The following is a 25,750-nucleotide window of genomic DNA, read 5'->3' as shown; positions in this document are numbered from 1 at the left end:
TTTGCATTTATAACATATATATTTTAAATCATTACTCTGTCTCTTCTGCCCCATGCATTAAGGTCTTCACAGTCCTCCCAAGACTCTAAATACACTAGGTCTCATTTTCTGATCCTGTCCCATGACCCCAATTTCTTTTCACTATTACTACTTATTATTTACTGAGCAGAAATTACTTTGGTAGAGGTTATTGGCACAGATTGCAGACCCAAAATCACTGCTGTGCTGTGCGGGTGTGGGAGCCCTGGCACAGGCTGCCCTGAGAGGCTGTGGGGTCTCCTCCTTGGAGACCTTCAGAAGCCGCCTGGACATGGCCCTGGGCAACCTGCTCTGGGTGGCCCTGTTGGAGCAGGGGTTGGACCAGGTGGCCTCCAGAGGTGCCTTCCAGCCTCAGCCAGGAAGAGTGGACAACTTTTAATTTACAATAGACAGCTACTTCAAGAGGCCCTCGAGCAGCATACAACCTTAGAAGTGCAACCTTATACTGGAACAGTCCGACTGGTAATGGGGATCGGCTTTTATCTCTGCATCTAATGTATACATTTATGACATACATTAATAGGATAGGACATCTTTCACACCTTGTGTTGATCCCTGGCTTTAGCTCATCTTTGCTTTTTTGCCCCAACAACAACTCTGTAAATATTCTAAGGCCCAAGGCAGGAAACCATTTAGCTTGTTCATGACAAAACAGAAACGAAATAGAAAAGCTGCAGCAAAGAAGTGATTTCTTTGCAAAAATACTTCCCCATTAAGACCACCAAGCAACCTTTTTTCCCTTTTTTTTTTCCAACTACAGGCCAAGGTGACTGCAGCAAAGTGATGACTAAACAGAATGGGTACATTCAGTAAGCATAAAATAAAAGCAAAGAGGAAACTTTAAAACAAAGCCATACTAAAACTGTTATTTATACATAGTCTGCAAAGTCCTTCAACTCTGGAAGAAAAAAAAAAAAGCACATTCTAATTTCTTAATACTGTAGTGAAGCAACCACAGTAGTTTTCTTACTGTACCTATATGCACTGTCTTGTCTCGTGCCTATTTGTTTGTAAAGACTCGACCACGTACCTGTGCCTTTTCAGAAAACCGCTGAACTCAGTGAATCAACTTTTGTCCACTTCCTTGGCAAACCATTGAGATTTTCTTTCAAGTATTTGTGACTGCAAGGCCTCCTTTGTGAAGTTACTCATCTCCTTCTGTCCTAAGACAAGGATCTTATACTCAATTTTACAAGAACACCCAACAGACACGGTATCTCTTCATACGAATAACAACTCCAGCTGAGTATTTATCCTTCCTTCTTCCTTTTTTCCCCCTACCCCAATCAAAAATCAATTATCGTACAGATCTGAGAGGGAAGCAAATTCATGGACCACCATTAGCACGATGGCAGTTCATTCCTTGATGGTGAGGGATATTCTGCCTGCTTTATTACAGGATACCACATCCCTAAAAAAACAGCTTCAGCAATCAATCCATGCTCACAGCAGAACTTCTATGAATATCATACAACCGATATTTTTAGGATGTATTGACTGCTTCAAGACTGTTTTCCTTCAGATCAGGTAACCTGGGGCACTACCATTAGTGAGTCGTGTCACAAACAATAGCCCAAATCATCATTTGTTCAGAACTGTTTGGCACAGACGTCTACAATTAGCTGCAGGATTTCCTTCTGAATCCCAGGGGGTCTGCCACTTTCCTGTCTTCCTTTGCTGGGGTTGAACATGAGGAACAAACAAGGTGCTGCAACTTCCTGAAAGAGGAAGGGGTAAAAAAAAAAAAAAAAAAAAAAAAAAGACCCACCTCCCAAAAACTAAACCAACCAATAAAAATAAGAAAAGAAAATATCCATTCCAGTAAGGACAGAAAGAAGAGATGATTTTCTTAGAGCTGACCATCCCCAGGCAGACTATAAATAACCTTCAAGGGTCAACTATCCGGCTAGAAAGGAGGCTTTCTACTCCCACCATCAAGAAAGAAGGAATCATTCATTTTCATGAAATAATTTAAACTTTCAGAACACAAACACCCACTCCTCCAGAACAACAGAAGCGCTGCAGTAAGAAAGTTGTTGCTGTTGCATCCAATTTTGGTAGAGACACAGCAGACAAACAAAATAAATCAAATCCAGGGGGCTGATGGCTTTAAAAGAATGAGATTGTTTCATTTTTTAATATTTATCCTTATGTTAGATCGTATCTCGAGAATAATGTCAGATATGGTTCAATTTCTTCTTCCTCCACTAGGTGTCTTCTGATTCTCCACTTCTCCAGGGTAACTTCAGACAACGCCCAGTAAGGACATACTCACCAATTCATTCTCAGAATTGTATTTTATTGTCCAAAAAAATAAAGGCAAGGAGACCTGTTGCAGGATGTGAAACGTAACTCTTCAAACACCATCCGAATTTGCAGTTCCAGAGCTACAGGAATGATCTAAGCTGACATACCACAAAGTAATTCCCTTCCACGGGAGGGTCAAAATGGTTTTCAATCTTTATAACTGGTGTTCCTGTACAATTGGCAGAGTACTGGGGGTGGATAAAAGAATTACTTATACCTGTTTTTTGGCTGTTCTACAGATCTGCTGCTACACGAGCTGAAGATCCATAGATGGCAGCATTGATGCAGTAATTAAACTTCACCACACCATCGGCCAAAATGCATTTCACATAACTTGTTTCTTACTGGAGGCTAAACCCCATTTCCAAACGCCAGAGATCTCAGCACCTGGCAGTGTAAGAATCAGGCCACGAGCCGCCTGGCAGGAAAGAAAAGCCAGGTTTGAGATCACTACCAGAAGGTAGCGTGCCACGTGCTCACACAGTAATTATGAAGCTTTAAACCCTTTCATCTTGGAAATGAACTCCATCATCAGACAGCAATGAGCACCGTGAGCTATGGGCAGCTGCTGTATTTCTTATGGTTACCTACACATGCTGTCAAAGCAGAAAGAAGGTGGCACACGGAGTTGTCCCCTGCCCCTCTGCCTTAACTGCCCTTCCTTCCTCCACTGCACCTCATCCAGAGCAGGTTGCCCAGTGCCATGTCCAGGTGGCTTCTGAAGGTCTCCAAGGAGGAGACCCCACAGCCTCTCAGGGCAACCTGTGCCAGGGCTCCCACACCCGCACAGCACAGCAGTGCTCCTGGGGCTCAGAGAGAGCCTCCTGGGGGCCAGTTTGTGCCCCCTGCCTGTGGTCCTGGCACTGGGCTCCCTTGAGCTCAGAACTGGGCACAACTCAGGATCTCCTGCTTAACAATTTACCAGATGTTCTAGGACAAAAATAAAATGCATCACTCCCAGTGTGATTTGGACATATAGGATTAAAGTATTCAGAAAATGTTAGCTACACAAGTCCAGGCTTAGCTTTACTGGCTCTTCCTCTCGTAATGCCATCTGTAACAACGCAGAAACTGAATGCTTGCATTACTGAATTTCAAACCCATGTCCTGCCTTATTCTGCTAGGCTTCTTGTTGGGATAAGTCTCGTTAGTTCCGGAGCCTTACCGAGAGAGATTTGTAGTTGTAGAGTTATTAAGCAAGTACCGAGTCCTCTGACAGGATCTGGCTCTGAACATACCTGGGATATGATAGAGGTTGTCCAAGCCTAAAGCTTAAATGCATTTAAACAAGCAGCAAAGAATGGCACACTGGTAATCAGCCCTCACCGTGTTATTTGTGTAGCACACCTGCACTGATATTTTTCACACAGTATTAACACAAAACAAAACGATATGACAGAAGGGCAGGTCTGCAAGCCAGGTGCAAAGTCAGTCATTTCTTGGACATCACCTGCTAGCAGCCAGCTCTGCTGTCCTCCTTTGCCAGCTCCCAGTATCAGTTGGATGTGTCCCAGTGTCCAGGTCCTGCTCTGAGCATGTTCACACTCACCTCTCCCTCCGTTTCCCTCCAAGAACAGCGCTGCACAACCCTGCTTCGTGCAGCCCCAGTGCTACGTGGCAGGAATTGGGCTGCTTTGCCTCGTCTGGGCCATCAGCACCAGCCCCTTCACCCTCTGCAACACCTCTCACGTCAGCTCCAGCCCACCCACAGCAGCACGCCAAGCTCCACAACCTCGATGCGTTACCGTGCTCCTTAATCTGTGCCAGAGACAGGTGGCACTGACGGAGGAAGACAGAAGTGACAGCAGACTGTCACTTCACGACAGCGAGCTACCTGCCAGGGCTGGGCACTGCCTTATGGAGCGAGGTGTCCTTGCATTTAAAGGACAGGGCTCACCCTAATTCAAATAACTCATGCAGCTCACTCTGACTTCAGGTACTTTGGGTTAAATGCTTCACTGACATGCTAAACCATACGTAGCACTTATAAATCATTCAATTTATGATCATACATACCCAGGGTAGGAACTGAGCAGAGGCTGTCCGAGCTCCTAAACTCTTGAGGAGTCAAAACGATTTTCCCTGCTTCTGCACCAGCCTCCATAAAAAATCCGAGCACAAGCAGCTCTCCACAAAGAAATTTCTCTTGAAGCATTAACTGTATGCCTGGGAGGCATAGCAAGTCTCAAAACAGTATTCCTACGCACCTGAGACTTTTAAGAGCAGTCTACGAGTAAAAACATCACACCCCATATACTTAATCCGGAAAGAAAAATTGAAAATGGTCTTCGAGACAGTGCTGAACTAACCTACTGCAGAGCTCCTGACAATACACACAGATTGTCTGAAAAGCTGAATATTCAGGCAGATTATTTGTCATGAGAAATCTGCAAAATTTGGAAAGGAAAAAAAATGGTTACTACTGCAACAGAAAATTAGTGGAAAGCAGAACACAAAGACAACATTTTAAGAAACGTGCCAACAGCAATGTGAATTCATGGACAAGCTTGGAGATGCTTTGGTATTTGCCATGAGGTAATGTGTGACTACATACGTGGTGAGACTGCTGCTGTGTAACAAACCGCTGTCTCTAGTCTGCTACTCCACTGTCAGACATCTAAGAGATGCAACTTTCATTTCAGTAGGTTTTGGAAGCACTGCTTCTTTCACAGGTTGGCACTGCTGAACAGAGGGACTGCAGGTCTGATGCACTGTGTGCTTTTAGGGTGTTTAGAGACAGGGGATGTGTCCTGGTTCTTTGAGAAAAGGAGAAGAAAAAAAATCAAAAACCTTAGGAGAAATATGGAGAGACAATTTCATTATTGATTTTTTAAAGGAAAAATCAGAAACTCCTTCCTCAAGTCACACCAAATTCCAGCCAAATACAGATGAAAAAGCAATATCTGACAGTGACCAGATGATGTCAGGCAGAGCTAACCAGGCTGCAGCCCTCTTCAGCTCTGTTTCCCATCCCATCAGCAACGCTGCACGCAGTATTTACTCACTCACAAGTTGCTGAATGAAGGAGGAGGGATAGCTACGGCATGAACCAGCCTCAAAGTCACACGTATATGGCAAATCTGGAAACAACTGCAACAAATGCATGCATTTAGTGCCACTACAACTTTTAAGCAGTGGTCTATTCCTAACCTTCACCATACCACACAATATGGGAATTAAAAGCGAGGCACAACTTCATCAAGGTAGAGAGCAGTAACGCCAAATTGCATTTGTGAGCTCACCCACAACATCAAGCTGGGAAGTGAACAAACTGGCACATGGGACAGAGTTTCTTCCTGTACCACTGGCTGTGCAAGAAGCTTCAGTTCTTGCTTTCCTGTGGGTCCAAAGGGTGCAATGTTCAGAAGGAAAAGGTGAACAGAAGCTTAAGCCCGCTCTTCACACCGAGCTGAAAAAGAGAGGATTTTTTCTGCTCCTTCAGGTGCAGAACTTTACTGTATCAGACGGATAAAGCTTACATTACTTGGGAAGTGGACAGGCAACACACACACACACTGCTATACCACGAGTAAAGCACCAAGAAAGAGAAAGCAAGCACTACACCGCTCCTGTAAAAGCAACAGCATGAAGACAACACCTGCAGCGTTGCACTTGCACATATTTGCAAGTGATGAAACTGATTTCTTTTAATGCTTATAACCTGTTGGTGAAGTCAGGGTGGCAGACCACATGTGCACCCCGCCTTACCCTCAGACATGAAGCACGTTGTCTTGGCTTTGAAATACTCAGAAGTAGCTTTAAGACAAAATAATGCAACGAAAACCACCTTTTCTCCCCAAACTTCAGAACAAAACAAAACAAACAAACAAAAAAACAATCCTGGATGGAACTGAGCGTTCAGTTCAGTAAAAAGAGGAGCAGTGGAAGTACTCACCCTGCTGAGGGAAACCAGTGCCAGACACTCACTCATCTCTAGCTGACAAACCAGCAGAGAATGAGCAGAAAACACAAACAGCAGCAGGTGCTTCCTACAACAGCCACCAAGGCACCAGGGGAACGTAACGCAGCAGAGGGGCCAGCTACCTCTCTCAAACCACAGTCAGTGCAACTCTTCACTCGGGTGTTCCTGTCCCAGTGCTTACTCCTTTGCAGCTGCAGCCACCCTGAGCCAGGTGGCTGTGCCTGCTGCTCCTCTGCAGGCTGTGAAAAGCCCGAGTGGAAAGCTCAGGGAAGCTCACATGCTATGGGCCATCAGCCAGATGGCTGAGGTGCCACTGAACTCAAGGTGGCTATTGTATGGAAACTGCCAAGTTACATCCAGGTGCCTTCACAAGGCACTGCCTTCACTGCAAGGAGCTCAGAAGTCAGAATTCAGCCACGTTCTTCAGACAAAATTAGACACAGCTATAAAATGTCCTTTCAACCCTCCCTCAAGAAAAGAGGGACTTCACTGCACACAGTTTTTCCAATCCCAGCCTCAACATCTGGCTAGTTTGATCCAAACCTGGAATTAATTTGGTACTCCCTCTTTAGCTCTGGGGGCTGCTGTCTCGCCATTTGCTCCTTCGGGTACACTCCCGGTGCAGCTCAGCTTGAAAGGACATCAGGAGTTTTGTAGATTAGTTATCAAAAAATCAAATGCTCTCATCTGCAAGAGTTTAAAAGCCTCGTTATTTTATTTCAGAAGCTACACTCTCTTTTTTAAACCTTTTAAAAATATCCGTGTCACTGAATTTCAATGAACTTTCACTAAACCTGCAAACAGTATGAGTGACTCATCCTTCTGGAGCATGCTCCACAGTTGTTATGCTAACGGTAAAGCCACTTAACAGTTTTCAACACTGGTTAGACCTTCAGATGTTCTCTGTAAAATACAGCTTTTTAAGATACTCCTTAAGCCTAAAATATCAAGCAATGCTGAACTATTTCTATTTCTATAGGATGGACTGGGCAGGATTGCCCAGCCAAACACTCATTGACAGGTCTTTGAAATGAACAAATGAACACAAAAATAAAGTTTGGTACAGAATCATAAAATCGTAAGGGTTGGGAGAGACCTCCAAGATCACCTGCTCCAACCATCCCCCTACCACCAGTGTCACCCACTAAGCCATGTCCCCAAGCACCACGTCCAGCCTCTCCTTGAACACCCCCAGGGACGGTGACTCCACCACCTCCCTGGGCAACCCGTCCCAGTGCCTGCCTGCTCTTTCTGAGCAGAAATGTCTCCTCATTGCCAACCTGAACCTCCCCTGGAGCAACTTGAGGCCATTCCCTCTAGTTCTATCACTAGTTATCTGTGAGAAGAGGCCGACCCCCAGCTCCCCACAGCTTCCTTTCAGGTAGCTGCAGAGAGCAATGAGGTTTCCCCTGAGCCTCCTCTTCTCCAGACCAAACACCCCCAGTTCCCTCAGCCGCTCCTCACAGGCCTTGTGCTCCAGGCCCTTCACCAGCTCCGTAGCCCTGCTCTGGACACACTCCAGGGCCTCAGTGTCCTTCTTGAACTGAGGGGCCCAAAGCTGAACACAGCACTCGAGGTGCAGCCTCACCCGAGTTCACATGAAAAGTAAAGTATCAGTTCACCTGAAAAGTAAAGTCCAAATGTTTAAAGATATCACCCATCTACACACTGAGAACTACACCAAAACCCACCCCATGGCTAGTTCGGCTGTCACAATGATCCGTGCACTACCACAAACCCAGCCACCAGAGATAAGTTACGTGACTCCAGGACAGAGGGTATTTCTCCCAAAAGTTACTTTAAGCACTGGGTGAGGATCATCTGCCTACATCCCTCTTACAGTCAGCGAAGTGGACGGCCCCACAAACAAACCTGACTCTGGCTACCTCTGAGCTGCTGGACTTGGTTACTTCTGGCACCACATGCACATGCTAGAAAATTCTTGACTGCACGTCAGGGGGAAACCGAAACATCACTGCCCCCTTTCTCAACACACATCTCTTTTCACTTCATCTGCGGGGGAAAACGGAGGCAGCCAGAGGTAACGAGCTCAGCACAGCGTGCTGCCATGTCCTCAAGACTAACAGAGACTTGTTGCTGCTGAGCACTCTACAGAAACCCTGGAGTATCTCCTTCTCTGAATGTTTTTTTTAAAGGTTGGGGTTTTTTTTGAGTGGACAGAGAGAAAATATAGGGAATCAGCCCTCCTTAGCTGTTAGCCATTGTGAATATTCCCATCCCATCTCGAATGTCTATTGTAGTGACACAGTTTAATGATCTTACTCCATTTTAGTAACAACTAAAAAAGCTCTTCATATGGCATTTTTCTGCAAAGGTGTTAAACAGACATGTTCATATTTCAGAGAGCAAATAAAATATAGAAACGCTGCTGTTATGTTGGTAACACGTGGTCAGTACAGATACAAACCAAGCTATGTATTCAAGTGAATCCAACTTCTCATTTCAACAGTAGGGAGTTGCTGTCACTTTCAGGCTGACTGCTGTTCAAGGCAATATAAATAAAATGGGGATTTCCACAAAGCAGACGGCAGTCTGCAGAGAATACTTTAACGCTGTGCTTATTCGAAATTTTTACATAACCAAGATGTATATTCTTGCAGTTCCTCTGCGTACAAGCATCAACCCCCAAAATGCTTGCATTATACCACAAATAATTAAAAATTTTAAAAGGATATATAGTACAGAAGTCTAACCTGACTACACTGGAAATATTATAAAAGGCACCAGAACTATTAGTTCACACATACTGCAAGTTCATACATATGTATGTGAAATATTCACAAGCAACATTTATGCATGACCAATAAAAAAGCTCTGAACTGGCTGGACTGCGTCACTGCTTCCTGCCTGCAAAGAGCTATTTTAGCATAGTGAAGCTGAGCACAGAAGAGGAAGTCCAAACCTTCTACAGATTCGGGGCTATGAGACGAGCATCGCTGAAGAAACTCTGTAGTGCACAAAAGGTAAGTAACGAACCATTATGTTGTACCAGCAAAGTGACTTGGATGTTTCTGTATGGTGCTAAGGTAGACTCCTTTCTTCAGAGGCTGAACACAGGCTAATATTGTAGGACTAACGAATAGAAATGTAAGTCGATAATGCACTTAACACCTTTGAATTATCAGCAGCACTCTATAAATAACATTAAAAGCAAAATGAATGCATTTGCAGAAACAGTCCCATAAGCACTGTTGTTCAGGATTTTTACAATAGATTTAAAAATCTTTAATGAAAACAAATATTTTTATTTACTGGTAATATACTTATTTATGCTTTTAGTTATTAAACATAGTCATTTATTAATCTATAATCTTGTTGCTTGATCTCTCTGTGATTCCCTGGAGGCCATATCCTCCTCATGGAAATGTGTGAAAGTGTAAGGGATACGCAAAGAAAATAAAAGGGGATGGGAGGTTTGGACAAAGAGGTACACAGACAATCCTTTAAACAGAATCACTGTTCCCTCAGTCGTAGTAAAAATCTAGAGGAAAAGAATTAATTCTGATTTTGTCCTGAAAGTTTGTGTTCTTGTACGTAGCACCCATACGGGCTTTACGATTCGTGTTAGTCATTAAGGACCTCAGCCATAATTGAGAAACTAGAGCAGGTTGAGAAATTGAGAAACTGTACGGACAATCACAGAATCTCTAGGTTGGAAGAGACCTCAAGATCATCGAGTCCAACCTCTAACCTAACACTAACAGTACCCACTAAACCATATCCCTAAGTTCTACATCTAAACGTCTTTTGAAGACTTCCAGGGATGGTGACTCCACCACCTCCCTGGGCAGCCCGTTCCAGTGCCTAACAACCCTTTCAGTAAAGAAATTCTTCCTAACATCTAACCTAAAACTCCCCTGGCGTAACTTTAGCCCATTCCCCCTCGTCCTGTCACCAGGCACATGGGAGAACAGGCCAACCCCCACCTCGCTACAGCCTCCTTTAATGAACTTATACAGAGCAATAAGGTCACCCCTGAGCCTCCTCTTCTCTAGGCTGAACAGGCCCAGCTCCTTCAGCCGCTCCTCATAGGACTTGCAAACGTCAGGTCAGTCACTCAAAACTACACCAGACACCTGGACACCAGCAATTCCAAGGAATTCGGCGAGTGCTTTTATCTATAGAAGTGTTCCCATTATGAAATCTAACATCTAGAGCAGAACTGTCCAACCGCAGGCACCTGAAGATCTGCTTGGGCTGATCTGTGAAGACATCAACCTGCAATCCATGCAAACAAGTACTAATAGAGGAAAAAAAAACCACAAAACTAACTAGTTGCATTTGTGTGTATAATTGCAGATAGCTAAGTATTCTCCTTTCTTTTTCCAACATCATTGTTTCTTATCTACATGCTTATTTATATATTATTGAAAAGTTCATTTTGGATAAAAACATTAAGCCAATGCTGATACGCATTTAAACCCACAATGTTTGGAAACACCGACTTCAACAACTAAACCAAACTGTAAGACCTTGCTGTTAGAACATGTCCATTCTTTGATGCATCTCAAAATTGGCACAACCTTGAAATAACCTGCAAATTAGCCACAGGTTTTCCGGTTACAAGCTTGAGTCAGATTCAGCTTCCCCTCTTCCCATCAACCTTAACCTGCAGGTCATTTCAGGAGCAGGACCTGACTAAAAACTACTACAGTCACTGCAGGTCCAAAAGGGAGAAGAGCAAAAGCAAAACCCACGTTACTTATTAACACTCATCTGTAAAGAGTAAATTCTTCTACCTGTCCTAATATTAGTGCTCAGTTTACCTGCTAAGTCCATCAGGATCTTGGTATGGGTAGTAATCACAAGAGAAATCACAAGGAGAAGAAGAGGATTCTGAGGATTTGCTGTTGTTGTTTTTAAGTTTATGAGGACTTTAACTATACACATATTTAAGATTTTTTTGCATTAAACATTAGCACATGTTTACTATGTGCTGTCACAAAGCCTTGCTGAAATAGCTGGGGCCATGCTGTTTTGAAATGAGGTTTCTCAAGCATTTCCAACGATGCCAAACTCTTAAAATGCATTTTTAAGAGTTTAAATGGATTTTTGCTAGCAATATGTGGACAATTTTAAGTAACAGTAATAAAAGTGGGACAGTATGATAGATAATATTTCAACAGAGCTACAAGCATGTGCTATACCCCAAGCAGATGCTGGTTCAAACCATTATAGAAATTCCTATAGCACTGTGTAAAATACCTGGTAGGCACTGCAATGAAAGCACAGAATATAGGAGGTGTAACAGTGAGCTTCTGTTTAATGCATCCTCCACTCTGGGGGGTAAAGCTCACAGGAACCATGCATCATTCTTCTCTTGAGAAAGCCGTGGTGCCTACATGCTGCTGCTGTAGGAGTTACGTAGCTGTTTGTCACAGGTAGGAAGGTCGGACAAACAACAAACTCACTCTTTCCTTCTCCTCTTCACAAAGTTGCCGCAGGGTTGGGTAAAGGGTCAAACAGGACAAACCCTCCCATGCAAATTCACAGAATGGTGATAAAACCGAGAGACAGGAAAGTGGAGGAAGGGTGGGTTAACAAAAAGCACCCATGCAACCACCAAGTACGTTCTGGCATCCTCAAATAGCTCCAGAGCAAACCAGGGGACAAGCTCTTTCTGCCCTCAGAAGCTGAGCTTGCACAATGCCATTTCAGATTTCAAACTCCTAGCTGAAGGAAGCAACACTGCTGCCTCTGGGGCAGCTGGCAAATACCTACCTCAGCAAACAACTCTTCCCAAAAAGTGCTGCTCACACAGGCGCTGGTTGGAGTTTGTGCTGCTTCCCATCTTTTTATTTTGTTTTAAACGGGAAGGCTATAAACCTATTCATCTCGTTCATATGTCAGATGGCTCACTCTGAAGCCCTGGGATTAAATACTTTATTCGAACCTACAGAGTTATTGAGATAGCTTTCCAATGGCTTTTATGAGCAACAGCATGCACCTATTCTTTTGCGATCTAAGTAGTTCCCACACAAATAAAATGCAAAGCAAATACTTCATTTTGCATATCCAAATGTCACTACATGCCACACTCCCTTATTTCTTTTCGTAACTAGTCATTAATTTTTCAACAGGGACAACTTGAAAAAAAACAGTCTCTTTAGAAAATAGCTCTCTTACTTCAGTCACAGCTGTTTCTATCTAATTATCAGCTACTGAAACACATTCAAAATAGTTGGGCAATCCTGAGTTTCTCATTCCTCTGAAGGAATTCAGCACATTTCATTAAAACTAGCTTATCCATACTATTCCTCACAAGCCTGGCAGTACACAAACTTTCTTCATGGCATGGTATGGATCTGTAGTCATTGTTAAACCCCATCCTACGAAAATCCTCCTTTGCTTTTAAAGACAGTTTCCACTTGTCTGAGAATAATTTTTCCCACTCGATCTATTTTCAGGGTTCTTATGGGGTGCAACAACTGTTCCTGAATTCAGTTACAACATGATGCCTGGAAATCACCACCCTGAAGAATACAGGATTGCGTCACTGGTCTTCTACAGCTTTATATTCACAGTGGGATTGTTAGTGAACGCCACTGCACTATGGGTTTTCAGCTGCACTACCAAGAAGAGAACAACGATAACTGTATATATGATCAACGTGGCACTGCTTGACATGATTTTTATATTTTCCTTGCCTTTTCGGATAGTCTACCACGGGAAAGAAACATGGCCTTTTGGAGACACATTCTGTCGGCTCATCAGCGCTTTGACTGTATTTTACCCAGCCATTGCTCTGTGGTTGCTTGCTTTTATAAGCGTAGACAGATTTATGGCTATCGTCCAGCCCAAGCACGTCAAGGAACTGAAAAACACAAAAAAAGCTCTGCTGGCTTGCACTGGCATCTGGATAATGACCCTTGCAACAACTTCCCCACTGCTGTTTCTACATTCTGATCCAGACAAAGACTCGAATTCGACCACCTGCCTGAAAATGCTCGATATCATCCATTTGAGGGAAATAAATATGTTGAACTTTTCCCGACTGATCTTTTTCTTTCTGATTCCCTTGGTTATCATGATGGGGTGTTACCTCGTCATTATTTACAATTTTATCCGTGGCAAGACTTCCAAACTGAAGCCTAAGGCCAAGGAGAGATCCATAAGAATCATAGTTACTTTGATTGCTCAAGTACTCGTCTGTTTTGTGCCCTTCCACATTTGCTTTGCCTTCATGATGCTGCAGAACGAAGACACAACTTACAATCCCTGGGCAGCCTTCACCACCTTCCTCATGAATCTCAGTACCTGCTTGGACGTTATACTGTACTATATTGTTTCCAAACAGTTCCAGGCTAGAGTCATCAGTGTGATCCTGTATCGCAACTACCTTCGAAGTGTGCGCAGGAAGAGTTTTCGAACTGCAAGTGTAAGGTCACTCAGTAATGTGAACAGCGAAATGATATAAAGAGAGGAAAACTGGGGGAGTTTTGTAGCGTAAACAAGTGATTCTTTTCTCAAATTCTAGCATTTTGGCTACACTGAAAAATGTTCTGTAGCCAGAAATAAGAGACGTTTGTTGCACTGTATGAGAGACGTAGAATTATAATGCCACCTCTTCATATTTGCTCAACAGCTTCTGTAAATCTGAAATGAATTAAATCCTAGTAGCTGTGTGAAACTGTCCACCATTTCTGTCATCTCAGAAAACTGTGAATATTGCCAGACAACAAAAAGTGACTATTAATGTAATAAAACACAGACAACACTGAAAACCTGTGATGCGATGTATCATATATTATTATATTTGCACAGCCTAACAATCACAAAACAGTTGCATATCTCACACTCCTAAAATCAGCTTCATTCTGTCAAGATCAGTACGTCAGTATGATTAAAAGAGGATGAACATGTAGGAAACATTTCTTTCACCTAAAATTTTCTTTGACACAGATTTCTGCTAACTGACAGCAGCTCTGGCAGTCACAGATAAAAGCACGGTAGTTGAACTGTTCATTAGTTCCCTGTGGGTGTGATGTGCACATTAATTACACTCTGCTCTTGCACAAAGTATCTTTTTACACGGATTAAAACATTGAGTTTGTCTAGACATACTAGTAGTTTACGTCCCAGCTAAAAACCATCAAAGTAGCAAACATGGTGAGTAACTGCAGTACTTCTCAAGCTTTAGACTCCCTTTGAATACTCACATACTACAAGAAATGTATTTTTCTAATATCAAACATATGCTTTTTCTTCCTCATTAAATCAGCCTTTAGCTACTGTCAAGAGTCACACTAAAAAACTAAAGATCAGAAAACCTGGTAGAGTGTTTGGTATTAAAAATCTTGCCCCATAGCTTTTATTGCTACCTCAGAGCATGCAACACATGGGAACTCAAGTCTTATGAGGCAGGCTCATCTTGCTTATCAGAAACTTAACCACAAAGGCTCTGCAAGTTCTACGGTTCTACCATAGCACATATACCTCCTATTATTAACTGCAGAAATGTCAAATATAGGTTACACAAAACTCAACCGCTAAGCACCTTAAAGCTTTAAGATCTTCACATGCAAACAGTAAATGAAATCATGCGCTCTAGCACTCAGGTTTTTCATACACACATATAAAATACCTGTATGAAGTGCATATAATTGTATATGCAGTTAAAAATTAACATAAATATATGAATTAGAGTAATCTTTTTATTTAAGAAAGAAATCAGCACCAAATTGATTTCAGTTGTCAGGTTTCCTGAACAGAACACACACATATATATATATAAATATATATATAAATATAAACATATATATATATAAAAATAACTATGGCAATAATTTGTGTATTGTAAGCCACTTTCCGATCATGCTGACAGTAGATCTGGGCCTAACAGAATGGATACATCATCAAGTGTTTTGAACAAGTTAACCCCAGATCACAACTGCAAAACAAATGTTGGAAAATGTACTAGTTATACCACAAACATTTAAACCGTAGTTCAAAAGAGGAATACATTTAGGTTACGCACGGAAAGTTTTTAAATTAAAATGTGCATCAAATATTCCCTTAATACCATGCCTCAAATAACCAGCTCATTAGGAGTTACTTACAAACCAGAAGGCAAGCTGCTGATGGTGATGCCAAATACATACTGAGCAATTTCTACCAGGAGAAGATCAAACAAAGCTGAGAGCATCCAAGCACCCAGTAAAAAGGACTGGAAAGAAAAAGTTTGAATTGAATTAATTCAACAGTTTAAAAATAAGAATTTAACATATCTCTTAATAAACAAGAAAAGCACTATAGTAGTTCTACCAATACAAACAATTTTTAGCACAGCGTATATTCAGATCTAAATGTTTAGGTACTAAAGAATAAAAAAGAGTTTGGTTCCAAAATCAAATTCTATGGGTCTGATAACTTTCAACTGATACAAACTTAGAACGAACCACTGATCATAACACGTTACAAATATAAATTTTTACTTCAGGAAACACAATTCACTTTAAAACCTTTTAGCATATATTTCCATACAAAATATTACTAATAAAAATTGTAATATTAATCCAATACAACAAGATTCTGAACAGTGCAGAAAACAATTTCTGTTAAAACAAAACAAAACTGGAACTTACCGAAAATTTTCTGCTGCCGTATCTTCTTTCAAAAATTCTAAAGTTGTAAATGAGCAGACTGCTGCAGAATGTGTCTTTCAGATCAAGACATATTGCTCTCCCACATACAAGTCTCCAAATCTAGAAGGTTAAACATTGCCATGTTAAGTCTCTCTGTCCTCACAGAATTCTTTAGAGAGTTTGTGCTCAGAGTGAATATACATGTAATACTGAAGTCAAAATAACAGAAATGTAGTGCAGCACGTAAGAAGGAAAATAAGGGACTTGAACATTAAAGAGTTCAGGAAGTCTGTTCAAAAACAAAATGTTTTCAAGGAAGAGGTCCACCTGCTAAAACAAACCTGCAATTTTAATCAACTCAAATTTTCATGTCCCTACTTCACATTTGCAAATAAAAAAGAAAATAACACGTAAATTGTAGAGTTATAGAAAAAAATATTTTTGAAGTGAGCTCCAGAGACCATCTAATCCAGTGTTTTGCCCTCAGTAGGTCTAAGTAGATCAGCTTGCTTGAGGCCACATCCAGTCAAGTCCTGAACATCTTCAAAGATGGAGGTTCCTTAAACTCTCTTGGCAACCTGTCATAGTTCTTGGTCATCCTCATGGTTAAGAAAAAAAAATAAACCCAATCCTTTTATCTAGGCAAGATTTCCCACGTTCCAACTTGTGTCTGTTACCTCTTGCTCTACAGCAGTGCACCTCCAAGTCGAATCCAGCTCCAGCTTCTCAATCAGCTACTTGTAAGACAGCAGTAAGGTGTCTCCTCTCTGCCTTCTTCTCTCAAGATCTGGGCACAGCCAGTTCTCTCAGTCTCTCAGTCTCTCCTTCTATGTCATATACTCCAACACTCTGTCTTGGTGGACACACTCCAGTAGGTTCATGTTTCATAGAAACACAGAGCAGCAGAGGTGGGAAAGGACCTCCCTGTAAGTCAAGTGCTGTAGCCTCCAACTGTATTAGTGGCCTTCCAGTAGACTCTTCCCAGCGTAATACCCGGTTCTACCTCATGCTCACAACCCCAAAACAAAGGACAGCACTCCAGAGATGGTCTCACGAGGGCTGATTAGAAGGGAAGGATGGCTCCACTTGACCTCCTTGTGATGGCCTTCCTACGGCAGCCCACGATGCTGTCAGCCCTTCTAGCCACAGTGCTGCATTTGCTGTCTCGTGTTCATCTTGGTCTCCACTGAGACTCTCAGGGACTTCTCTGTAAAACTGCTTTCCAGCTGCTCAACCTTGCAGCTTGTTCTTTGTGTGCCTGAAAATGATTTCTAAGAGGATTTGCTTCATCACCTTCCCAGGGAATTTGGTAGTTCCTTTGGTAGGTTACAGGTAGAACCTGTAGTTCCCCAAATTTATTTTCTTGCCTTTCCTGAAGACAGGAATAACACCTGCTTTCCTTCAGCCCCCAGGAACCTTCCCTGATCACAATGACCTGTCAAAGATAATCCAGAGTAGCCTCACAATGACATGAGCCAAGTCCTCCAAAACTTGTGGATGTACTACACCAGGTCCCATGGACTTGCATATGTGCAATTAGTTTAAATGTTCCCTAGCCTGATCCTCCTCCAGTGAGTTTTACTCTTTTTTGCTGTAGACTTTCACACTGGTCTCAGAGGCTTAGAATGGGTCAGGTGAATCCCACCTCTTCCAAGTAAACCTCAGAGACAGTGCCATGGGCACAAAACCCAACCCCCTTTTGCTGACACCAGCTGTACACTCAACCGTTGACCCACAGCATCTGTTCTCTCCACCTGGAGATCTTCCTCCTCATCAGCTGGATCGATGAAAACAGCACACTGACCTCCACGTCCTTGGCCATCATCCTCAGAGCCATACAGCCATGCTGAGAGTCACTGATGCCCATGTAGAAGAGCAGCAGACAACAGCAGTCTGAAAGCCTGACAAGCCTCAGCAGTCTCTTCACAACGTCCCACATGTGAACCCCAAAGAAACAGCTCCCAAGAAGATTTGCTCCTCAACCTTCCCAGGGACCAAGGTAAGGACAAATGGCCTGATGTTACCTGGATTTTTCTGGATGCAGATGTGCATCCAGAAACCATCCTTGTTGAGCTTCATCTTCCTTGCTGGTTTCCAGCTCAGGTTTGGCTCTCCTAGCTCCCATTCCTAAGTCACAGCCTGCTAGGCATTCTCCACTCAAGGCCTTTACGCCTCAACCAATACTTCTGTTCCTAATTTCCCTAGTATAGTAAAAGACTGAACAAGAAGAAAGAGGTGGGACCTCACAGTTCCAGTCATCCCACATCAAGATGGCCAGCATTAAAACCTAGCCAGAAGCTCTCCTAAACACCAAACTGGCAGGGCTGTATCCCTCCAGCTGAACATTTCAGGACACACTAACTGAATTGCCCTCTCACGGACCTCCAGGCTTCTACATCTAATTCCTCTTTACTTCAGCTAGCCTAAAAAATACCTCACCCTAACGTAACTTCATTTCACACACAGCTTCTTCACTGCTCTGGAGGGTCTCCGTTATGGAGATAAAGATCTTCTAGTTTTCAACAGTACATCATGTTTTGCCTTCCAAACCAAAAGCGCTCGCAAACTGCAGGCTTTACTTCCTATGTTCTGCACCAGCTTTATCAGGTGTTAATATCTGATACGCTGAATTATGAATATTAGCAGCAGGTAGGAGCTTAGTGGTATTTTCAGGTAGGAGCTTAGTGGTATTTTCTCCCTGATCTTGAGGATATGCAGACACAATTACACATCAGATAGCTTACTATGACAATAAATGAAACAGTTATTTTGGGAAAGAAAAGACAACACGCTATAAATTCCCCAAAGCATCACAATAAAAGTCGTAGCTTTATAGAAGATACTCACAAAAGTTTACCCTTTAAGACACAATAAAGATGGTTTCTTTGAATAAGACACAGCTACTGATCTTCTTCAGCAGCTCAGACAAATGGAAAGAGAAGACTTCTAAAGACAAACGTCAAAGAACAAACTCCAAACCACAAAATTTCCTTTTAAAACACTTTATCTAGTCACTTCTATATGCTACAACTGGCATAATATCAATTAAGGATTCCAGTTAAGGTATCAAAGATCCCTTAATTAAGCTCAGAACAAAGTCTTACAAGGTGTAATGCCCAAAAGATAAGGTTTCCCAGTTTGAACTGGGAATAAGCTACAAACACCTAGTAAGACAGTTAACCAGATCAGCCGGTTACTTTGGAGCGTGACAAATACTCCGACTTGGGATTCCCGAATGAGAAGCAGCAGTTCTCCTCAACAGGAAAATTTTAGTTTCCCATAACTTACTGTAGCAGAAGTTACAGTGTGAAAGTTATGGCCTCTGATGTTAAAATAAATGGTGTATTATCCAGAGCAGCTGAATACAATATCCTCAAAAACTAAGCAGAAGAAGATATTGTCATTCATACCAAAACTCTTATATTACTACAGAGGTTAAGTCACGCTTGGTTCACAGCAAGCTTCCCAACTGGCAGTGGCTGGAAGGAGAGACGACAGAAAAACAAGCATTTCGCAGACAAAAGCGAGAAGTGAAAGGCCATGTTGATGGTTTCAGATCAGTTTTTCTCACTTCAACCAAAAGTAGGTAATGGCCTGTTACACACAGTGGCCTACTGGGGTGACATAATAAAAGCTAAGAGCCAGCTGCTCTGCAACAGTAAACAAAGGTAAAGAACCAGAGGAGAAATAGAAATGGGGAAAATGGCACAGAAGAGAGTATTTTGCAGTCTCTTTCCACACAAAATTAACTGACCCTTACCTGAAAATCCTCTTTTATAGCTTGTAGGTTGTATGCAAAGAACTTCTGGTAATGTTGGAAGAGCAGAGTCAACAGGATCGAGATGGCACTTGGGACTAATAACAGGCTCTTTGACAAAGGTGCTTTATCTTAAAGACAGAAAACAAACAAAAAGGAGCCATTTTAGAGAAAAACCTCTGACATTTGGACAAGCGATTGGAAAACAGTAGTGCACTGCTTCATTTTTTATCTGATCAACTTCCCTTGTAAATAGATATTCAGCCGTTCATCCTCAGCTGTTGGCACAGTGGCTGCAGCAACAGCAAGGAAGATGGTAATAGCCACCAAAGCCAAGATTTTAATCATGGCACAATCCTGCTGCCATCAAAAATTGGGTTATTGCTATATAATTTAAGCATGATCCTCATCCAAGCACTAACCGATGACTTCAGGAACTGCCACAGGTGTCATATCGGGAGGGCAGCAAGCCTGGCTGATTTTCTGTAATGCAAGAAAATTATCCATCCTTCAATTTAGTCTCTTTCTTTGCATTTTCTTGCTCTCAGAAATAAGGTCTATAGTCATTAGATGTCCTTCATTATTATTTTTTTCAATTATTCATTTGTCTGATTTAGTTTAATGCTTAAAAAAAAGTGTGAAGCCATCAGAGTACTGAAAACACCACGGGGAAACAAGCTGGAGCTGCCTCCAGCTGTGAAAGTTACTGTGCACACAACACATTCACTTGAAAACCAATGCTCTGTTGGTTAACTTAACTTAGTTAATACTTCTTCATGTGAAAAGGTCAGCTTTTTAACCTGGATACAACAGGTATTTGAAAGCAACCCCTTTAGAAAACAGTGGTAGACATTTCTGAACCAAAGTTTCATCAAACTTGGTGTTTTACTATTAAATATATTTACATTATTTCATGAGCTTAAGTATTGTTTACAACAATTCATTAATCGTATCAAAATTTTCACAAAATGATCATGTTACAAAAAAAACAAACCCACATGTTAGGAAAATCATAGGATTTCCTTCCAAGACTTAATATTTTTGTATAGCTTTTATGCTTGCATTTAGATTTCATTGCATTTTCCGTATCATTTGATGACTGTTACATTGCAGTTAATACACATCACAATACTTTATCACATCAAATTCATTCCCAGTTTAATTCTGTTCAAACACCACCACCAGAACCCAACCCCAAAGCGCAAACACGCATTTCTGATACAATCCTCCTTTTAGCTGCCAGCTCAGACACTTTAAACCTTGTTATAGCAGAGAGGTATTTATTTTTTTCAGCACGTCACCAAGTGAAAAGCCACAGAAGCAACCGAGCCATTAATGTGACAGTCACCCACAGGGAACATCACATGGGTAACGGAAACTTCTACTCTCAGGCTTCTCAAAATGTCAGCGTGGTTGACGAGTTTATTCTTGTCCATTGACATGAAGAACGATAAACACTCTCGGATACACAGCGTAGCTCCTGAAATGTTTTGTTTCCAGGTGTTTCAGAGTAGGAGGCAGTGGTTTGCTTTGCCACTCAGGAGCACACAGATCCCTATACTAATACACATGCATGCAAATAGAAAAAAAACACGGTGCCTCCATGCCATGGAAAGGATGTACAACAAAAAGGATAAACTCAATTTGACCCCAAAGAGTTAAAATGCATCAAGTGTTATCTTCAAAGACCTTGGAATATGTTTCCAGTCCCAAAGCACCTCTTAAGTGACAATTTGCCCAGGCAACAGGCAACCACAGCACTGCTGCTGCAACACGAGTCCTGAGATTTTGTCTAAGGGAACGACCTAGAAAAGCACCCTTCTGTATTCTGTTGGTTTTCCTCCATTCATCTGTCACATAGATATTCATCGATAGTACTACAAGATCTGGCCAAGAAGCTCCAGGGGGTTCACTTGCCTGAAAAGACACTTCAAAATGGTTGGAGTTTTCAAGGACTCTTGCCTGTTTCTTTTCCCTCCAGATGCAAGCTTGCTAGCACATCAAAACAGAAATACCATTAAGAGCAGAAACACTTCCTTTGAATGCACGGAAACCTTGCTCAGCCTTTATTGTAATGGTTGCTGAAACCCACCATCAGCTACTCATATCTGAAAATAACTTTTCTCAGTCTTTCCTAGACACCGTGTGCTTTCGTGAGAGTGGAGCAATCGTACCAGATCAGAGGAGCAAAGCTTGTCTTTACTGTAACCACACACTGGGGGCAAATCAGAGCATGCTATGGAGGGAGGACAAGAAGAGACACTAATACGTGTAATACTGTTTGAGGAATGTGGGAGATGCCATAAGAGTGCACAGCAGCTGTAAGGATGGGACTTCACCACGTGATGAGTTCTCAGAGTTTGGTTGATCCACTTTTTTTCCAGTTCTTCATGCTTTGGGGAAAAAAAAAGCAATACCAGAGGACCCTGCAAAAATCCTGGAGTTACTGCTGCCTGGAAGTATTACATGACTGAATGAAACACTTTTCTGGGTCAGGAGAGCAACTCTTGTGCCTGGTCTAGACCCAGAGCACAGACACAGGAAGGGGATGCTGTGTTCAGCCTGTCGCTTCACACCGTGCTCTGGTGGCTCATCATTGTGGTGCCTGCAAGCGAGCACAGCAAGAAGTGTGGCTGCAGGGATGAGTTTTCATCCAAAGCTTATAAACTTGATGCAGAGGTTGTGGGGTGAGTCATGTTACTACATACACTTAAGAGGACAAGAGAAAACTAGCCTATACTCTTGGTCAAGCCATAAAGGTCCCCAAGACCAAAGGATTTCAGTCTTGCAGAGGAAGCGCATTTGGCAGGAAGAAAGTCCGTAAAGAAACCAACTGTGATCGTGTTGAAACCTATTACGACAAATCTATTATGACAAGATGCAGGTAAGCCTGTAATCAAACCAGTTACCTACACATCTGCTGCTTAAGTAGCTGCTGGCTGTATCCTAGGTCACAAACTACAGCAGCTAAGAAAAGAAAAGAAAAAAAAAAAAAAAAAAAAAAAGAAAACCGTGTTTTTTTAAAAGGAACATTTGAAAAAAATAGAAAGTGAAACAGGTTGAAGTTAACCAAAACATTCATCTAGCCGAGCAGCCTCCTCTTCCTCCCACCCGCAGCGCCGATTACCATACTACTATTAGCACACGCTGTCGGAAACGTCAGGTATGGCTGCACCACAAGGCTGCGGAGATCCCCAGGCGAGCCCGACACGAGCTGGCTGTGCAGCAGCAGCACCACAGCCACATCTTTGCGGCGTGCAGTGGCTGGCTCGCTGATCTCGTGTGGCTGCACTGTTCCCAGGGCTCGAGCCAGCGTTTCGAACCACGGCATGCTGTAGCAGGCTGATGTCCAAGCCCATTTGTTTTCCCAGATGGTATTGTACTGCCTGATGTTGCCGTGCACATGAGCCTGATACATTCAACAGGTAGGCTGCCCTGGGAAGTGGTGGAGTCGCCATCCCTGGAGGTCTTTAAAAGACATTTAGATGTAGAGCTTAGGGATATGGTTTAGTGGGGACTGTTAGTGTTAGGTCAGAGGTTGGACTCGATGATCTTGGAGGTCTCTTCCAACCTGGATGATGCTGTGACACATCCTTCCTTCAGCCGTACCACAGAGCACCAGCTGCTGTCCCGCATTATTTCCCTGATGCCTGCTCACAGCACCCTTCAGTCCCGCAGGTTACGCAAGCAGAGGAGCAGCTCGTGCCTCGGGGACACTCAGCACACTGCCAGCATTGCGCCACGAGGGTCAGAGAGGTAAAAGCACACGTTGCATTATTTTCTTCCCAGGGTGTGCCAGTTCCTTCAGTATTTCAGATAGCCAGAGCAGCTTCCCCTACCGAGGGCAAACAGTCCTTGTCCCTTTAAATGGTGCTCTCTCGTTTCCCGATTTCCACCTCTCGTAGCTGTAGCACGCACCAGTTCTGTCTATTTTTACAACTCCTCAACCAAAATCATGTGTGTGGGTGTCAGCGGCTCCCAGCACAGTCATCTGCTGTACCTGGTACTGCCTGTTAGCAATTCGGCAAAGCAGCCCCAGTAAGGACCTACTCGTCTGAGCTGGCCCACCTGCGTGCAGGAAGCGTTTACTTTTATAGGTCTCTCGTGCCATTTTTCAAGAACCCCTCTATTTACACACGTGACTTTAAAGGGCACTGAACTAGGATCTCAAACACTAGAGAGACACTTTAAGAAAGAACTCATCGTAACCACACTGCTCCAAATCACGAGACGTTTCCTTAGAAAGCGCATGGACGGGGTCAAGGGCTTCGCCACGCAGCTCCAGTTGCTCAAGCGTTATTATGAGAAAGTCTCATTTCGTCACAAGTGGTCAAGCTTGAAAGTGAATCCGAATCTGTGACGAAGCGCTCGCATGCTCCGAATGCTCTGTGGGTGCTGATGCCATCGTTCACCTCCCTGAACTCTGGAGCCAGGACGTGAATTGCTAGAATTGAACTAGAACGCTAGAATTGCTCTGTCCATTGACAGACTGTTAATACTGACTTATTGTTAGGTCAATAGTGGTCTGTTCAGGCCACCTTATGATACAAAACCGAAGAGCATTTAGATAAAGTGAGCCTGGCAGCATTGGTCTAGAAATCTGGAAATGCAGCTGCCTGGTAGTCTGCACATGCAGGTACAAAGCTGAATTCCTTTTACTGATGGAATCGAGATACTGAAAATCCTCCAGTTTCTGATTCACTCACTAGCACCCAAGGTCTTGTCCATGCACGCAGCCAAAGATTTGCACCCAGAAATGTTAAGAAGTGATACAAGGGAGCTCCGCTGCCTTCCCCATCCGTTCCCTACAACCAGCAGCGGTGTCCACCAAAGTTCAGCCATCTCTTCCAACACATTTTGTCACATAACAAAAGCCAGAACCATCTATACGACGATTCCACACCCCACCCGACCCCACGTCCCCTCCCCTGCAAGAAACGCCGTGCAGCCCGGCCCCAGCCCGGCCGCAGCCCGGCCCGGCCCCCCGGCGGTGCCGGTACTCACACAGCCCGTTGGAGCCGGTGCTGGAGAACATGGCGGCGGCTCGGCTCTGCCCGGCACTGCCCGGCACAGCCCGGCCCGGCCCGGCCCCGCGGCGCCCCGCAGGCCGGGCAGAGCCCCCGGAGCCGCGGCCGGCCCCGGGACTCGCGGCTAAGGCGGCCGCCAGGGGACAAACGCCGCCGACACACAGCGGCCGGCGCCCCCTGTCGGGACCGCCGGGAGGGAGAGGAGGAGGATTTGGGAGTGGGGAGGGGGGAGCAGCGTGTGGGCAGCGTGTGCATGGCCGGAGGAGGGCGCTGGGGTGGGTTTGGGGTGCCCCTCATGGCAGGGACACCTCCCCCTAGCCCAGGCTGCCCACAGCCCCATCCAGCCTGGCCGTGAGCGCCTCCAGGGATGGGGCACCCACAGCTTCTCTGGGCAGCCTGTGCCAGGGCCTCACCACCCTCAGAGCCAAATCACAGAACCATTAGGGTTGAAAAAGCCCTCCAAGATCATCTGCTCCAACCATCCCCCTACCACCAGTGTCACCCACTAAGCCATGTCCCTAAGCACCACGTCCAGCCTCTCCTTGAACACCCCCAGGGACGGTGACTCCACCACCTCCCTGGGCAACCCGTCCCAGTGCCTGACTGCTCTTTCTGAGCAGAAATGTCTCCTCATTGCCAGCCTGAACCTCCCCTGCCACAACCTGAGGCCATTCCCTCTGGTCCTATCACTGGTTACCTGTGAGAAGAGGCCGACCCCCAGCTCCCCACAGCTTCCTTTCAGGTAGCTGCAGAGAGCAATGAGGTCTGCCCTGAGCCTCCTCTTCTCCAGACCAAACACCCCCAGTTCCCTCAGGTGCTCTTCACAGGCCTTGTGCTCCAGGCCCTTCACCAGCTCCGTAGCCCTTCTCTGGACACACTCCAGGGCCTCAGTGTCCTTGGACCCAGTTAAAAGAAGTGTAAAGAATTTTCTCCTTATATTTAATCTAAATCTCCCCTCTTTTAGTTTTAAGCCATTCCTCCTTGTCCTATCCCTACACTCCCTGACAAAGAGTCCCTCCCCAGCTTTCTGGTAGCCCCCTGTAGGTACTGGGAGGCCTCTATAAGGTCTCCACAGAGCCTTCTCCAGGCTGAA

At 43.8% G+C, this 25,750-nt stretch overlaps 2 protein-coding genes across 2 annotated transcripts in view; one reads left to right on the top strand and one right to left on the bottom strand.

The window, feature by feature from the left end:
- The window catches only part of UBAC2 (UBA domain containing 2), an 87,249-nt gene extending 62,438 nt beyond the window's left edge, over positions 1-24,811 (bottom strand). The window contains exons 1-4 of the mRNA XM_068677604.1: positions 24,635-24,811; positions 19,634-19,761; positions 15,874-15,993; positions 15,349-15,455 (exon numbers count right to left, since the gene is read on the bottom strand). Of these exons, the coding sequence (XP_068533705.1) occupies positions 15,349-15,455; positions 15,874-15,993; positions 19,634-19,761; positions 24,635-24,665 (386 nt within the window). The 5' untranslated portion in view covers positions 24,666-24,811. The remainder of the gene's footprint in view (positions 1-15,348; positions 15,456-15,873; positions 15,994-19,633; positions 19,762-24,634) is intronic.
- GPR18 (G protein-coupled receptor 18) lies at positions 9,118-13,913 on the top strand. The gene is made up of 2 exons (XM_068677615.1): positions 9,118-9,252; positions 12,697-13,913. Exon 2 carries the CDS (start codon positions 12,741-12,743, stop codon positions 13,704-13,706), a length of 966 nt encoding a protein of 321 aa, XP_068533716.1. The 5' UTR covers positions 9,118-9,252; positions 12,697-12,740; the 3' UTR covers positions 13,707-13,913.
- Positions 24,812-25,750: the final 939 nt, after the last annotated feature.

The sequence above is a fragment of the Anas acuta genome, chromosome 1, assembly GCF_963932015.1.
Source record: "Anas acuta chromosome 1, bAnaAcu1.1, whole genome shotgun sequence".
Classification (NCBI taxonomy): domain Eukaryota; kingdom Metazoa; phylum Chordata; class Aves; order Anseriformes; family Anatidae; genus Anas; species Anas acuta.
This window is presented reverse-complemented; position numbering and strand designations above follow the sequence as displayed.

Bases quoted from the DNA above. Each gene is read 5' to 3' on its own strand.
- GPR18 (XM_068677615.1), top strand. From the start codon at position 12,741: ATGATGCCTGGAAATCACCACCCTGAAGAATACAGGATTGCGTCACTG.